This window comes from Melospiza melodia, chromosome 21, assembly GCF_035770615.1.
Source record: "Melospiza melodia melodia isolate bMelMel2 chromosome 21, bMelMel2.pri, whole genome shotgun sequence".
Taxonomy (NCBI): Eukaryota; Metazoa; Chordata; class Aves; order Passeriformes; family Passerellidae; genus Melospiza; species Melospiza melodia.
Genome location: NC_086214.1, coordinates 4,291,822 through 4,307,681, shown reverse-complemented (window position 1 = coordinate 4,307,681; position 15,860 = coordinate 4,291,822). Strand labels below are relative to the sequence as shown.

Sequence of the window (15,860 nt, the reverse complement as noted above, 5' to 3'; positions counted from 1 at the left end):
GGCTCCCTCTGGCCATGCAGGGCAGCAGAAAGCTGCTCCTCTGGCAGTGCAGGGGGCAGAGGCTGCTGTGCTGTGCCAGGCCCAGATTGGATCCAGGCAGGAATGCTTGGCTCCTCCCCTGGGCGGAGCATCTCCCCATGGGATGCTGGGATTGGATCAGCCCTGCAGGGACACTCAGTGGCCATGGACAGCAGAGATCTGCTGGAGGGAGGGTTGGTGTGGGAGAGAGAAAGAAACAACTGCCCCAAGGACAGCAGAGAGCTGCCCCAGCTCTGACAGGTGGGGATAGAGCACACCCCCAGACACATCTTTTAGCCTCAGACAGGGTGGATCAGTGGATGTTTCTGTGCTTGCATGGGCTGGTGTCCATAGTGAGGTTAATTTCCTTGGTACCAGGTGGTTCCATTTCCCTGCAGCCCCACTTTCCCGCTTGTGTAGGTGACCAAACAGTTTGTAACAGATAACATAAGTCATTGCAGCTGGGCTTTTAATGGAGCAACAGGTCCATTGGATTAGAGTTCCTTGCACTTGCCCTTCAGGGAAGATCAATAGGGACAGATGGGAGAACAAAAGGCAGGATGGAAATTGAACCTTTTGGCATTTTCAGTAGCATTTCTCTCTGCAATCTTGCTGGGAAGCAATGGCAGAGGTCAAACCTTCCAGAGTGCATCCTGAATAAACAGGGGTGCTGTGCTTTGAGGGAGGCTCCAGCTCCTCAGAGGATGCCTGAGTGTGTGAGGGAGCAGAGCCATGGGGTGCAGGAGGGAAGGGAGTCTCCAGGCTGCAGGGCAGTGCTGGATTGGAGTGAATTCCTGGTTGTGCAGCCCCTGTGTGTTACCGTGGTCACAGGGGTTTTCAGGTGAGGGAAGAGACAAGAATGTTGACTCCATGTTCAGAAGGCTTGATTTATTATTTTATGATATATATATATTACTTTAAAACTATACTAAAAAGAATAGAAGGAAAAGTTTCATCTCAGAAGGCTAGCTAAGCTAAGAATAGAAAGGAATGAAAACAAAGGTCTGTGGTTTGGACAGAGAGAGAGATCCAGCTCTGCCGTGACTGATCACTAATCCCAAACATCCACATGAGACCAATCCCAGATGCACCTGTTTCATTCCACAGCAGCAGATAATCAATGTTTACATTTTGTTTCTGAGGCCTCTCAGATTCTCAGAAGGGAAAAAATCCTAAGAAAGGATTTTCACAAAAAGATGTCTACGATGCCTGTGGATTCACCACTGGAATCCTCAGGAGTGCTCCTCTGGTCAGGGAGCAGGAGGGGAGCTGGGGCCACTGCTCTGTTCCCATCCTGGCTCCTGAGCTTTTTACATGCAGAGTCCCAGTTTCTGAGCACCAGGCTGGCTATCCTGCTCGGGCTCTTGTGGATGTTGTCACTGTCAGCCTGTGGTGGCAATGGCAGCGAGTCCCTGAGCTGGAGGGGCTTTGTCCCTGCTGGAGTTTGTGTGGAGGCCTGGGAGGAGCAGGAGCAGCCAAGGGCCAGGCTGCCCCTGTGTGTGACAGCTGCTCTCTGCTGCTGTCCCTTGGTGCAAGTCACAAACCCCTGGAGTTCTGTTCCAGGCCTCCCAGCTGTCAGGACCCAGGACATTGCTCTGGCTGCCCTGGAGGCTCCAGACCCTGGCAGGGGCTCAGAGACCTTGGCACAGAGTCACAAACACCTGTGCCTTTGATTTTAGCCCATGGAAACAATTACCAACTTTGTGTGAAGAGTTACAAGCCACAAGAGTTTGAGTAGAATGATAGTGAGTTTGTCACAGGGTGAAAAAGTAGAATTTTGGGGATTTAGAATGGGGGTTCAAGAGGCAAGATGGAGGAATCTGGGCATGTCCTGTCCTTCTCCTTCTTCTTGGCCTCCATCTTCTGCTGTGATGGTGACACTTCTGGATTGGTTTAGAGTAGAGACAGACTGTCTGACATAGGTGATAGGTATTGGAAAATTATTGTAAATAAAGTACTCACAGTTCTTAGTATAAAAAGGCAGGGATGTGTGTGATCACAGCAGAACAGGGCTGTGCTCTGTGCCCTCTCCACCCAGAGCTGCAGAACAGCTCAGAAGGGTCAGGCTGGCCCAGCTCAGGAATATCAGCTCTCCCCAAAGCTGTGTGCTGTGTGCTGAGCCTGAACAGAGCAGAGGCAGGGAGCAAACGTGGCAATCCCTGTGAGGCTGTGCAGGAAAGCCTTGGAGAGAGGGCCTGGAACTGCATTTCCCACTGTGGGCACTGCCTGTGCCTCTGAGAGCTGCTCCAGGGGGGCAGCTGTGTCACACACTATGGGACAGGGCACCTGGGGACACCTGTGTCCCAGCTGTGGGCAGGACAGGGCCATGGGGACACCTGTGTGAGCAGGACAGGCCCTTGGGGACACCTGTGTCACACACTATGGGCAGGACAGGGCCTTGGGGACACCTGTGTCCCACACTATGGGACAGGGCCCTTGGGGACACCTGTGTCCCACAGTGTGGGCAGGACAGGCCCTTGGGGACACCTGTGTCCCAGCTGTGGGCAGGACAGGCCCTTGGGGACAACTGTGTCACACACTATGGGCAGGACAGGGCCCTGGGGACACCTGTGTCCCACAGTGTGGGACAGGGCCTTGGGGACACCTGTGTGGGCAGGACAGGGCCCTGGGGACACCTGTGTCCCAGCTGTGGGCAGGACAGGCCCTTGGGGACACCTGTGTCCCACAGTGTGGGCAGGACAGGCCCTTGGGGACACCTGTGTCCCAGCTGTGGGCAGGACAGGGCCCTTGGGGACACCTGTGTCCCACACTATGGGCAGGACAGGGCCCTGGGGACACCTATGTCCCACACTATGGGACAGGGCCCTTGGGGACACCTGTGTCCCACAGTGTGGGCAGGACAGGCCCTTGGGGACACCTGTGTCCCAGCTGTGGGCAGGACAGGCCCTTGGGGACACCTGTGTCCCACACTATGGGACAGGGCCCTTGGGGACACCTGTGTCCCACAGTGTGGGCAGGACAGGCCCTTGGGGACACCTGTGTCCCAGCTGTGGGCAGGACGGGCCCTGCCCTGTGCCAGTGAGCAGGGTCAGAGTGGTGCCATCACATCCCTGGTGCCATGGCACAGGTGCTGCTCTGTTCCCCTGCTCCCCCAGGTCCCTTTGCCCCTGCTGGCACCAGGACACAGCAGGGAGTGGCTGTGGCTGCCTGGGGACATTCTGGGGACATCCTGAGGAGCTGCTGTCCCATGCTGGGCTGACCCTGTGCTCCCTGTGAGCTGTGACATTCCAGCTCCTCTGTTCCACTGGAGCTTTGCTCTGCTTTGAGCTGCTCAGACAAGTCCCCAGGGCAGTTCTCAGGTTTTCCTTCCACTGAGGCTCCACCTCCAATGTGAAAGTCGTTTGAATCACTCTGGTGCAGTGCTCTGCTGCATTACTGACTTACCTGCTCCAAAGCCACGTGAGATGCCAAGTGCTGGGCTTGTGGGGCTTCACCTGCCCAAAAAATCGGTGTCTTCATCTCCCTAAAACCATTGGGGAGAGTTGTTGTCTCCATAAAATCCTGGTTGTGCTCTGAGTGCTCAGCATGAAATGGAAGCTGCTGAGTTATGGATGTGTGCGAGGCAGATGCTTTGAATTGAGGAAGGGGCTCATTTGCTTTATTCTTTTTATTCCCAATTCAGCATAAAAGGGAAAGGAGACTTTGGGGAAATGGAGATGTGAGGGAAGCATCCCAGAAAGGCAGCGTGGAGAAAGCACATTTGCTGTGCCTGGCTGGAGGCGTGGCAGGGAAGGGAACAGAAAATCCTTTTCCTTTGAAGATTTCAAAGCAGATGAGACTTGCTGTTTACTCTTTGCTCTCCATTGTGTGTTTCCTTCATGTGGGACCCCATGTCTGCTCGTGTGTCTCAAGGATTTTACCATGTGGATGATTAATGGTGACTTTTTTTTCCTCCTCTTTATTTTTATTCCAGGAGAGAGAGAGAGAGTGCAGTGAAGGGTAGCAGACTATAATTTGAGGTCACGGATCATATCTTCATTTTCTGCAGTCCTGAAGGCTCATAGGGATGAAAGATACTCTCAGGAGCTGCTTTCATGGAGTTGAGAGTTTGTGTTGGTGCCCAGTGGCTTTGCTGAGCTTTCAGAGCTGCTCTCTCCAGCAGACCTTTGTGCATTGAGCTGGTGCAACAGGCACTGAAAGGACTGAGGCTCCTCTGGCTCCCTTTTCCAAAGGGTTGGAAAAACACACTGGTGTTTATCCTTTATTGTAACCTTCCATCTGCTTCTACCTTCAAAGCCCTCTGGGTCTTTCATGCTCAGATCTTGTACTCTGGAGGATTTCTGTGCTGCTGAGGTCTGCAGGTCCCTCAGGGTGTCGGGCCTGGGAGAGCAGCCCAGGGCAATGAGCTGCAGTGAACACCAGATACGTGGTGGGAGGATATTCTGAACAAAGCCAGAATCCCTTTCATCCCCTCACAAAAGAAAGGGGAATTTCAACTTTTCTGGTGGCAAAACAAACAGTAAGTGCCAAGGCTGCAGTGGTGAGGCTGAGTGAAGAGGGCAGTGAAGCTCACACATGGTTTTGATGTCACTTGAGTCACTTTGGGTGGGTTTTGCAGCATTTCTAGCAGTGCTTTCAGCTCAAACCTCCACAAGAGTTCAGAGTGCTGCTGTTTGCTGGCCATGGGTGATGTTTTTCCATCTTTGTGTTTCAGTTCCATTTCTTTTAGTGCAGAGCACTGTAAGTGTCTGAGGTGGCCCATGGGCTCCTCAGTGACTCTGGGCCACCCTGAGCCTCTCCTGTGTGGGTTGTGCTCGGTCCCTCTTGTGCAGATGGAGCCCAGGGGATTTGGGAGAGTCCCTCAGTGGGTGCAGGGTGTTCCCCCAAGTCCCTGCCTAGGGTGGGCTTGTTCCAGCTGGGAGCTGTGTCACTGTCTCATGGTGATGTAGTTTGTTTGAGGGGGGTCCCTGGGGATTCCCTGGGGCCCCCTAATCTGTGTGTTCACTGGTAGCAGCAGGCAGGCAAGGAGACTCCACACAGCTCCTGAGGCTGCTAATTAGATAAGGGTTTATTGGGGGTCCCACCCTTGGGAACAGTGTGGTTTCTGAGGGAGAAGGAGGTATTGGAATATTTACCAATATAGCTGGATTGGATGTGCCTGAGCTTGTCTGGTCCTTGGGGTGCTGAACTAAATAGTGGCACTGTGGTGTTTCACCCCACAGACACTTTGGGCTGGCTGGGTGTGTGGTGTTTCACCCACAGACACTTTGGGCTGGCTGGCTGTGTGGTGTTTCACCCCAGAGACACTTTGAGCTGGCTGGGTGTGTGGTGTTTCACCCCAGAGACACTTTGGGCTGGCTGGGTGTGTGGTGTTTCACCCCACAGACACTTTGAGCTGGCTGGGTGTGTGGTGTTTCACCCCACAGACACTTTGGGCTGGCTGGGTGTGTGGTGTTTCACCCCACAGACACTTTGGGCTGGCTGGGTGTGTGGTGTTTCACCCCACAGACACTTTTGGCTGGCTGGGTGTGTGGTGTTTCACCCACAGACACTTCTGGCTGGTGGATGTGTGGTGTTTCACCCCAGAGACACTTTGGGCTGCCTGGGTGTGTGGTGTTTCACCCCACAGACACTTTGGGCTGGCTGGGTGTGTGGTGTTTCACCCCACAGACACTTTGGGCTGGCTGGGTGTGTGGTGTTTCACCCCACAGACACTTTTGGCTGGCTGGGTGTGTGGTGTTTCACCCACAGACACTTCTGGCTGGTGGATGTGTGGTGTTTCACCCCAGAGACACTTTGGGCTGGCTGGGTGTGTGGTGTTTCACCCGACAGACACTTTGGGCTGGGTGGGTGTGTGGTGTTTCACCCCACAGACACTTTGGGCTGTGGGTGTGTCGTGTTTCACCCCACAGACACTTAGGGCTGGCTGGGTGTGTGGTGTTTCACCCCACAGACACTTTGGGCTGGCTGGGTGCTGCAGCTGGGCCTGTGGGGACAAGGCCAGGCCTGCAGGAGCTCTGGTGGTGCTGGGATGGAGCTTCCCCCCATAACAGGGGCTGCTCCTCAGGTTTCCCTCTGTGGAGAATCTTTAAGGGGATGGTGAAGGAAAGGAGTCGGTTCTGATGGAGGGTTTGGATCCAGAGCTTTATTCTGGCCCTCAGGCCTCTGGATCCAGCACCAGCTCCAACAGAACTCCCTGAGCCCGTGGTTGCTGCTCCTTTGAACCCGGGGAGAGGGGCAGGGAAGGGGCAGGGAGCCACCAAGCAGGGACAGGAGGGGAGGGACAAAGGGACAAAGGACACCTGGATGGCCTAATGCCCCCCAGGGGTGGGGGGCATCCTTTGAATCTGCCAATCACTCAGTGCCCTTCTGGAATGCCAGGACTGACAGACAGTGCTGGGAGGGGAAAGGAGAGGTGACTGATACACCTGGGAGAGAATTATCAGGGGACTGACTCGAGGTTCTGGGGTGAAAAATCACAACATAACAATGGGGGGAAGGGAAGGGAAGGGAAGGGAAGGGAAGGGAAGGGAAGGGAAGGGAAGGGAAGGGAAGGGAAGGGAAGGGAAGGGAAGGGAAGGGAAGGGAAGGGAAGGGAAGGGAAGGGAAGGGAAGGGAAGGGAAGGGAAGGGAAGGGAAGGGAAGGGAAGGGAAGGGAAGGGAAGGGAAGGGAAGGGAAGGGAAGGGAAGGAGAGCTTAGGGAGAGAAGGGCCAAGAGAGCGAAGGGCCAAGAGAGCTTCTGGTCTCCCTCGCACAGTTTAACAGGGGGATTCTAAGTGGGCATGGAATCAAACTCGGGCCAATGGCATTACAGCTCCATGATACTGCAGGGGAGGGTCACAGGCCTGGAACAAACCGTACATTTCTGAGGGGTGAGACAGAGCAAACCATTTAACCAAAATGTAACACCACAACCCCATGGCTGTGTGTCCCTGTCCCCAGAGGAGCTGAAGGCGCCGCTGGAGGAGTACGTGAACAAACGCTACCCGGGGCTGGTGAAGGTGGTGAGGAACCAGAAGAGGGAAGGGCTGATCCGGGCGCGCATCGAGGGCTGGAAGGCTGCCACGGGCCAGGTCACCGGCTTCTTTGATGCCCACGTGGAGTTCACTGCTGGCTGGTAGGTGCTCAGGGGCTTGCTGAGGGGGTATTAACCAGGGGAACACCTCTCCTTTGTGTCCTGTAAGAACCATGTCTGGGCAGGCTGTTTGAGTGCAATCCAGCTAGCTGTGCAACCTAGCCCACACCATCTTACATGGACGAAAGCAAAAGATTGGAAGCACTCTTCTCCACGTGGGGACAAATGTCCTCTGTTTATTGACTTGTGAGGAGACACTCACACTCTGGTGACTCCCCAGGTGGGAAAAGAGGGCATTGCCTCATGGCAGGAGACTTTTATACCTGGGGAATGGGGGTGGAGGAAGAGGACCACAACCAATGGGATACAAGTGGGAAGGGGCGAGGGGAAGGGTAAACCAGGGGAGAGACCACCAGGGCTGAACTTGGGAGGGAAAAAAGAGGGAAACCATGTGGCCAATAGGATACAAATCATGTGAGCAGTGCAAATTACCAAACACCCAGTGCAAACAACTAAATAACTATTTAGTGCAATACAACAGTGTCCCTACAGAAGAGCACAGAGGTCCTCTGGCTTGTTAAGTCCTCATGTGTTCCTATAGAATGACACCCAGGTCCTCTGGTTTATTGTCCCCATGTGTCCGTACAGAATGACACAAAGGTCCTCTGCCTTGTTAAGTCCTCATGTATTCCTACAGAATCTGGCACACAGGTCTCCTCTGGCTTGCTGTCCCCATGTATCCCTATAAAATGACACACAGGTCCTCTGCCTTGGTAATCCTTCTCCAGGATTCCTTCTGCATTGAATGGCATGGTGGGAATGCATGAGGAGAACTTTTCCTTGCCCTTGTTCCCTGTCATCCTTCTCTGTTCCTTCTCTTTGTGTGTGCGCTTTCCCTGCTCCCTGTTTATGTTTTTCAGGATGATTTCCATTCCCTTAGCCTTAAGTAATTCCTGCAAGTTGAAAAAAGCCCAGGCAGCAAGGGAATGAAGGAGAAAGTGTTTCCCATTGCTGGATCCCAGAGGGGGAGGCTCAGATCCTCTGGATTGATTTGTTTCTCTGCTGCTGGAAATAAGAGCAGAGGTGCAGAAGCAGCAAAAGGTGTTTCATAAGGATTGTTTTTCAGGGAGGTTTAGAACATTTGAGCTCAAGTGGCTTAAGTTTGAATCTCTGTCATGACAGGAGCCTGAAAGGGATTTTTTTCCTTTAACCAAGTGTAAAAAGTAAATGGTCCATGTTTAGAAAAGTGGAGATGGAAGAAGCTAAACTTGTGTTGCATTTGAACACAGTAACAGCCACAAAAAATCCCTATTTGCAGCTGTTAAAGGCAGAGTTGTGCACAGCTATTGAATCCTTTTTAATGACAGTGCAGCTGAAGGGGATATTTTAGGAGCTGTTTGTGATGTTGGGATCTGTATTCCCAGCTGAATATTCCATTTTCTGGTCACTAAATCCTCACACCTGATTCACTGTGGAGCTCCCACTGACTGAGCTCTTGAAGCTCTTTCCTGGGGGTGGAGAGGAGACATTTCTGCAGTGTGGGCTTGGCTCTCCCTGAGTTTCCCAACTGCTGCTGTTACTGGGGGCACTGGGAGTGCCAGTCCCCCAAATTCCCCCTGGTGTGGGCACTGACCCCAGGGCACATGGTGACTCTGGAGCTGCAGAGGTGAGGCTGAGCACTCCTCCTGCTCTGAACACATCCCAGAAATGAATTTTTAGCTACAGAGTCATCAAACTGCATCCCAAGGGAAAAAGACCCTTCAAACAGTCCTGCTTTCCAGAATGTACCTGTCGTGCCCAGGGTTTTGGGATCTGGGGGAAGTCTGGTCTAGTTCAGGCATGGTTTGAACCAAGCACACCTCTCCTGGCCTTGCTTTACAGAAGGGAAAGTTTCCAGCCTGTGGACCAGGTTTGTATCCATCACAAGGAGAACGTGGACCTGGAGTGGGTCTAGAGGAGGAGCATGAAGGGCTGTGAGGACAAGCTGAGAGAGTTGGAGCTGTTGAGCTGGAGAGGAGAAGGCTCTGAGTGGATTCCAGAACCAAAGGGATCTCCCAGGAGAGCTGCAGAGGGACTGGGGATGAGGGCTGGAGGGACAGGACACAGGGAATGGCTCCCACTACCAGAGGGCAGGGATGGATGGGATATTGGGATGGAACTGAGTGGAGCTGCAGTGAACTGAGGCTCTGTCTGTGCTTTGCCCCTTCCCCCAGGGCAGAGCCAGTGCTGTCCCGGATCCAGGAGAACAGGAAGAGGGTGATCCTGCCCTCCATTGACAACATCAAGCAGGACAACTTCGAGGTGCAGCGCTACGAGAACTCAGCCCACGGCTACAGCTGGGAGCTGTGGTGCATGTACATCAGCCCCCCCAAGGACTGGTGGGACGCCGGGGACCCCTCCCTGCCCATCAGGTATGGCTGGGCTGGCACAGGGCTGGGGACATCCACTGGGCAGGGCTGGGGCTGGGGACATTCACTGAGCAGCATCAGGGGACAGGGAGGCATGCAGCTGCTGAGGGAGCCTGTGGGAGAGCTGGACAGGGACACTGCCTTGGTTTGGAAAGACAGGAGTCTGCTAAGGAAGGCAGGAGCCTCCCCTGAAATGGAGAATGTAAACTCTCCCCACCCCTCTGAATTGCTATAAATTTTAAATTAAGGGGCTCTCAAGCAAAAATATGGGAGCAGGAATAACAGTTCTTTAATAGGGAAGAAAAAAAAAAGGATAAAATAAACAATGCAGTACACTAGAACAACACTGACAGAGTCAGAACCCAACCTGACACCCTGTGGGTCAGGGTGTTGGCAGCAGTCCCATTGGAATTGTGGCTCAGCCCTCCTGCAGTGTCAGGGGTGGTTCTGCTGGAGCAGGGATCCTGCAGAGAAGGATGGATTCTTCCTCTGAAGATCCAGTGGGAGAAGAGGCAGCTGCTGTTCCTCTGGAGAATCCAGTGGAGAAAGCTGTGCTGGTGTCTCAAAACCTCTGGATTATATCTGGGTAGGAATGCTTGGCTCCTCCCTCTGGGCTCACATCTCCCAATGGGATGCTGTAGTTCTTATCAGCCATGCAGTGACATTCAATAGCTGTTATCAGCAATGTCCCCTCCCGAGGGAGAAGTGATTGTGGTCACTCAGAGAGAGAGATAAAACAAAGTGCCCACTTGACAAAGGCAATCCGCCATACAGATGGTAATGGAAAACATCTTGCATTGCAATCTGGAACAGACACACAGCACTCTGGAGTGGCAGGAGAAAGGGGAATGGCTTCAGGCAGAGCAGGGGTAGGTGGGATATTGGGCAGGAATTGTTCCCTGTGAGGGTGGGCAGGCCCTGGCACAGGGTGCCCAGAGCAGCTGTGGCTGCCCCTGGATCCCTGGCAGTGCCCAAGGCCAGGCTGGACAGGGCTGGGAGCAGCCTGGGACAGTGGGAGGTGTCTCTGCCATGGCAGGGGTGGCACTGGGTGAGCTTTGAGGTCCCTTCCCACCCAAACCATTCCATGGTTCTATGAAAATGCAGGAAGATGAAGTGAGGAAGCCTCCTGTAGAGGTAGGGACAATGTCATAACCCCCACCAGCTCTGTGACATGGGCCAGGGAGGGTCTGGAAGGTTGCAGGGATTTGGAAAAGGGTGTTGGTAACAAACCCACCAGGGAGGTGCAGGAGCTGTGCAGATCTCTCCAGGCTTGTGTGGAAGTGCAGGTGACAGAGTGGCTGTGCCTCAGTCCCAGTGCCCAGTTTGTGCAAACCAGGAGGAATGAGGAGATGGTTCCTGTGTGATGGCCTGAGGTGGATCCATGGAGCACAGCACTGTGTTTTCCTCAGTGCAGAGTTCTCTCCTCCCAGGGCAAGCTTTGGAAAAATGTGTCTCAGGCTGTTGTAACACCCCAGCTGAAGGGTTGGCAGCTCTCAAATGTGCTCCAGCCCTGCCAGGCTTCAGGGGTGGGATGAGCCCAAAGCAAGAGCAGGAGGGAGGGAGGAGCTGGCTGTGTGTGGGAGCTGGGGCTGCTCTGTGTGCACAGCTCAGAGGTTTTCCCTTCACAGCCCCCAGATATGACAGTGATGCTCTGATCAGGAGTGGTGTCTGGCCAGGTGGGTGGGATCCACCTGGATCCTGCCATGGTTTGTCTGGAGAAGCCTTGTCCTCAGGCACAGAGCAGCTGCAGGAGTGCAGATCCCTGCCTGGTGGGAATCCTGAACCCAAACAACTCTGTTTTGGTCCCTGACATAATCCCTGGAAGCTGAAATTAGGTCCGTTCCCATTCACACAGAGACTTCTTGTTACTCCCTTGGCTCCCTTGTCCCAGGCAGCACATTCAGCCCTCAGTTGGAGGGATTAGTTTAGTTTGGAGTCAGTTTATTCTGGACAGAAGTCAGGGCTTTGACAAATAAACAGTTATTTTAACCAAATTCTGCTGCTGGACTTGTTCAGGGAGGGCTGGGCCATGCAGAAGGCAGAGCTGAGGAACCCAAGAGCCTTTGCAGGTGAGGTGTGAGCAGAGTGCTGCTGGCAGCTCCTGCTGGGGCCTCTGGAGGGTGATAAAAGTGGATCAACACTGCTGGGATGAACCTTTCTCAGCCAGTAAATATAAAAGGGCACAAAGAACAAACTCTTTTATTGAACTAAAGTGGTACACTTGGGAGATACAGGAAAGCTTTGGCACAGGGAGTGTCCCCTGTGATTGTGACACCACCCTGGCAGCTGACTGGGCTTCAACACCTCTCACTGGAGGTGTTTGAGGAAACTGGACCCTCAATATGACATTTAAAGGTCTGGTAACACCTTCTGCTCTGTTTTGCTCACAGAATGGGGTTTGAGTCTGTGTCATGCACTTAGGGGCTGGTCAAGGACAAGTGGGGCAGAGCCACGTGGGGAGGGACAGCCTTGGTTTGGGGAAGGGGTGTGATAGCAGGGGAGGTTTGGTTGGTTTTTGGAAGGTGTTTGATGTTGATTTTTGGAAGGTGTTTGGTGGCAGGGGAGGTTTGGTTGGTTGGTTGGTTTTTGGAAGGTGTTTGATGGCAGGGATGTGAGGTTTGGTTGGTTTTTGGAAGGTGTTTGATGGCAGGGAGGTGAGGTTTGGATGGGTTTTGGAAGGTGTTTGATGTTGCTTTTTGGAAGGTGTTTGATGGCAGGGAGGTGAGGTTTGGTTGGTTTTTGGAAGGTGTTTGATGGCAGGGAGGTGAGGTTTGGTTGGTTAGATTTTGGAAGGTGTTTGATGGCAGGGGAGCTTTGGTTGGTTAGAGTTTGGAAGGTGTTTGATGGCAGGGAGGTGAGGTTTGGATGGGCTTTGGAGGTGATGGCAGGGAGGTAAGGTTTTGATGGGTTTTGGAAAGTGTTTTGATGTTGATTTTTGGAAAGTGTTTTATGGCAGGGAAGGTGAGGTTTGGTTGGTTGGTGTTTGGAAGGTGTTTGGTGTTGGTTTCTGGAAGGTGTTTGATGGCAGAGGAGGTTTGGTTGGTTAGATTTTGGAAGGTGTTTGATGTGAGGGCAGGTGAGAAGGCAGAGGGTGGTGGGCTGAGGAGTTTCTGAGCTGAGGAAGCTCCTGTGAGGAGCTGGAGGGTTGGGTGCTCATGAAGAGATGGAGTGGGGAGGTCAGCACCAACACCAGGAGGATTTTGGTTCTTTAGGATGTGTTTCCCCAGGCTCCCCAGTATGAACCAGTTCAGGGGTTACCAATGAGCCTGGAGTAAATGGGGTCACAGGGATGTTGGACCCTTCTTACAGCTCCAGATTTTCCCTTGCTTTGGTGCTGAGAGCCAGGGCTGCAGCCTGGGGTGAATCTGCTGCTGATGTGCAGCTGTAGGAGGGAAGGGTTTGCTCTGGGAGTTGGCTCCTGCTGGCCAGCAGGTCCTGTTGGGTTGTTCTGATACTTGCTGTGTCTTAAAATAATGTAGGGATGGTGCTGAAATCTGGGCAGGGCATTGAGCATCACATCTCTGCATTTCAGCTGATGGCAAATACCGGCAGGAGGAGCTGGGAGAGGTTTTTATCTGGGGTTCCCACAACCTTGGTGCACCCCTCACATCCCTTTTGGAGGTGCCCTGGAGCAGGGGATGCCCCATTATCCCCAGCCAGGCAATCCCAGGGATCTGCCCCTCAGCTCTGAGCACTGCTGAGTGGAAGGAACACGAAAACAGATCAGAGCAGGGTTGTGGAGACACCTTTGTTAAAGCACCTGAAATGTGGATTCTGTGCTGAGGCCCCAGGGGTTTGAGGGAGCCACACAGCCCTGAGACACCCAGGAACCTCCCAGCCATGTTAAACAAAACCATGCAAAAGTACTGAAATAACATTTTCATGTCAAAGCACTGAAATAACATTGCCAGCAGGCACTGGGGGAGGATCAGGAGGAAGATAAATGGGCAGTGTCCCCAACAGGAAGCCGATGACACGTGCTGTCCTGTTGTGTACCCACACACAGAGCAGAAATAATGACTGCAGTTATTTCTTTGTCACATCATGCTCTGAAATCCAGCACTTGGTAGCAGTGTTTGCATGGAAGGGATGCAGTGCAGGGCTCCATGTAATTATGCATGGATTAGAGGAAATTTGGAAATTACAGCATACAGAGGTACATTAGTTTTTAAGAGATACTTTAGGGTAAAAGGGTGGGAGGGAAGTAAAGCAGTTTATTCCCTATTTTGGGGTTTACTCTTGGTGCATGGGGACTGTGGCAGCCCCAGGAGGAATTCCCTGCCCACCAGAGCTGCTCCAGCCTGGTAAGCCCAGAGGTGACCAAATACAGTCAGTGGGGACTGGAGACAGAATATGGGAATGTTTTGGGGCAGATTTCACTCCTGGCTAATCCCCAGATATGATTATCCAGGCAGAGAGCTGATGGCCTCTTTGAAATGAAATTTGTCTAAAATATGGCCCAGCCTCAAACTGGCTCCAGGCTCCTGCTTTATCCAGTAATATCCTGAGAGAAATAACCTCCCTTAATCCCTGGGGGAAATGCTGCTGTAATACCTGGGGTCTGCAATACATCAGCTGTTGTATTTTTGTCACCTTAACCTTTAAAATGCTGATATACCAAAGATGCCCCCAGTCTCAGCACTAGCTGGGTTTCACAGCCAGGCTTTCCTTGCCAGGCCCTGCCTGCCTCTGTGCAGGAGATGAAATTGTGATTGCAGGGTAATGGATCATGTCTGAATTAGCTCTGCCAGAAGAGGCAGACAGAAAATGAGATTTAAAATGGTCATCCCAGAGATCCTGATGTCCAGCAGAGTGAGCTCCTGCGGAGCTGGTGGCATTTGCTGGTGCTGAGCTGCGTCAGGAGGGGATCTGTGCCTGTATTCCATGCCTGGATGGGCTTTGCTGTGGAGATGCAGCCAGGATTTATCCAGATGTTAATGATAGGCATTGGTCAGAGTTTGCTGAGGGTCCAGAAAACCTTTGAGGCCACAAAAAATGGAAGAAAGCTGATGCTCTCAGAGTCCTGTGGGAAATCCAAGTGAGATCTCTGCAGAAGCTGTGAAACAGCAGATTGATGACCTGGTCCTGGGGTATCCACAGTGGGATCCAGCTTTTTAACATCTTCAGCAATGATTTATTTCCCACTGCCAGAACATGAGCTTCTTTGAGGTTCATTGAGGTCTGGAGCCTGTTGTTTCACTGGTGTGAACCCCAAAGCCAGCAGCTCTTCCTGCCTGCCCTGGTTTGGTTGTGTCACACCAACTTTGGTCAAAAAGCTGCTGAAATCTGGAGGTTTGTGGCTCCTTGTGCTGATGGTGCTTCAGGGGCAGCCCCAGGATTTGTAATTACAGCTGTGATGTATTGATGGCTCCAGGAAAACAATGAATGCTCTCCTGGCCTGGGTCTCACCCGGGAGCCACAGAATCATACAATCACTGGGTTGGAAGAGATCTTCAAGATCACAGAGTCCAACCCAGCCCCAATAGCTCAACTAAACCCTGGCACCCAGAGCCACATCCAGGCTTTGTTAAACACACCCAGGGAGTGAACACTGAGCAGGTCTGGGCTGAGGGACACCCAGCTGAGCAGGGAAAGGGGCTGGACACACGTTCTGCTGGAGGAATTGTCACACCTGAGCTCTGCTGCCTGCTCCTGCTGTCCCTGCAGTCACAGAGCCCCTGGGGCTGCAAAAGCTCTCCCAGAGCCTCAGGTCCAGCCCTGAGCAGGTGTCCAGGTGCCCCACACTGGGATGTAAGAGCTGAAATGAGAGATGTGGGACTCCAAGCAGGTCTTCAAAATGCAGTTTCTTGTATCCAAAATGCAGTTTATTCCATCCAAGGTGTTACAGCAGTCCAGGGTGGTGGGTGACAGAGCTGTGCCCACAGCTGTCAGCTCCAGCTGCAGGCAGCCCTGGAGACCCTTTGGTTTTGGTTCCAATGCATTACAGACTTTTCTTTGCTGAGCATCTTCATACAGCAGAACCAATCTATACCTTAACTTTTATCTATAGCCCATCATAACTGCTGTAATTTCCATATTCATGTCACTGTTCTCCAATCACTAAAAGTCAGTGCATTACAGTTTAAGCTAGAAGTTGTTTCTCAGTTTTCTTGCAGTGGAAAATTCTGAGACTTTTTCTACTTGCAGCATTTGCTGCCTTGTTTGCCTGTGCTCTCTTTCTGCTTGGTAAAAACATCTTCTTGTTTGGGGTGGGTTTATCCTTTGCTCTAAGGCATAAAAACCCCTTCTAACTAACACACCCTTTGCCTCCTTGGTTATCCAGTGAGACTGGCTCAGCAATTCTTTTCTTCTCTATCAAAACTTGCTTCCATCTCTATTCCTTCATCAGACTCTACATTTAAAAATCTTTCTGCAAAGCACAGATATCTGTGAGACTT

At 52.5% G+C, this 15,860-nt stretch overlaps 1 protein-coding gene across 1 annotated transcript in view; it reads left to right on the top strand.

Annotated features, from left to right (window-relative positions):
• The window catches only part of GALNT17 (polypeptide N-acetylgalactosaminyltransferase 17), a 242,225-nt gene that overhangs the window by 91,528 nt on the left and 134,837 nt on the right, over positions 1–15,860 (top strand). The window contains exons 4-5 of the mRNA XM_063174223.1: positions 6,922–7,096; positions 9,268–9,465. Of these exons, the coding sequence (XP_063030293.1) occupies positions 6,922–7,096; positions 9,268–9,465 (373 nt within the window). The remainder of the gene's footprint in view (positions 1–6,921; positions 7,097–9,267; positions 9,466–15,860) is intronic.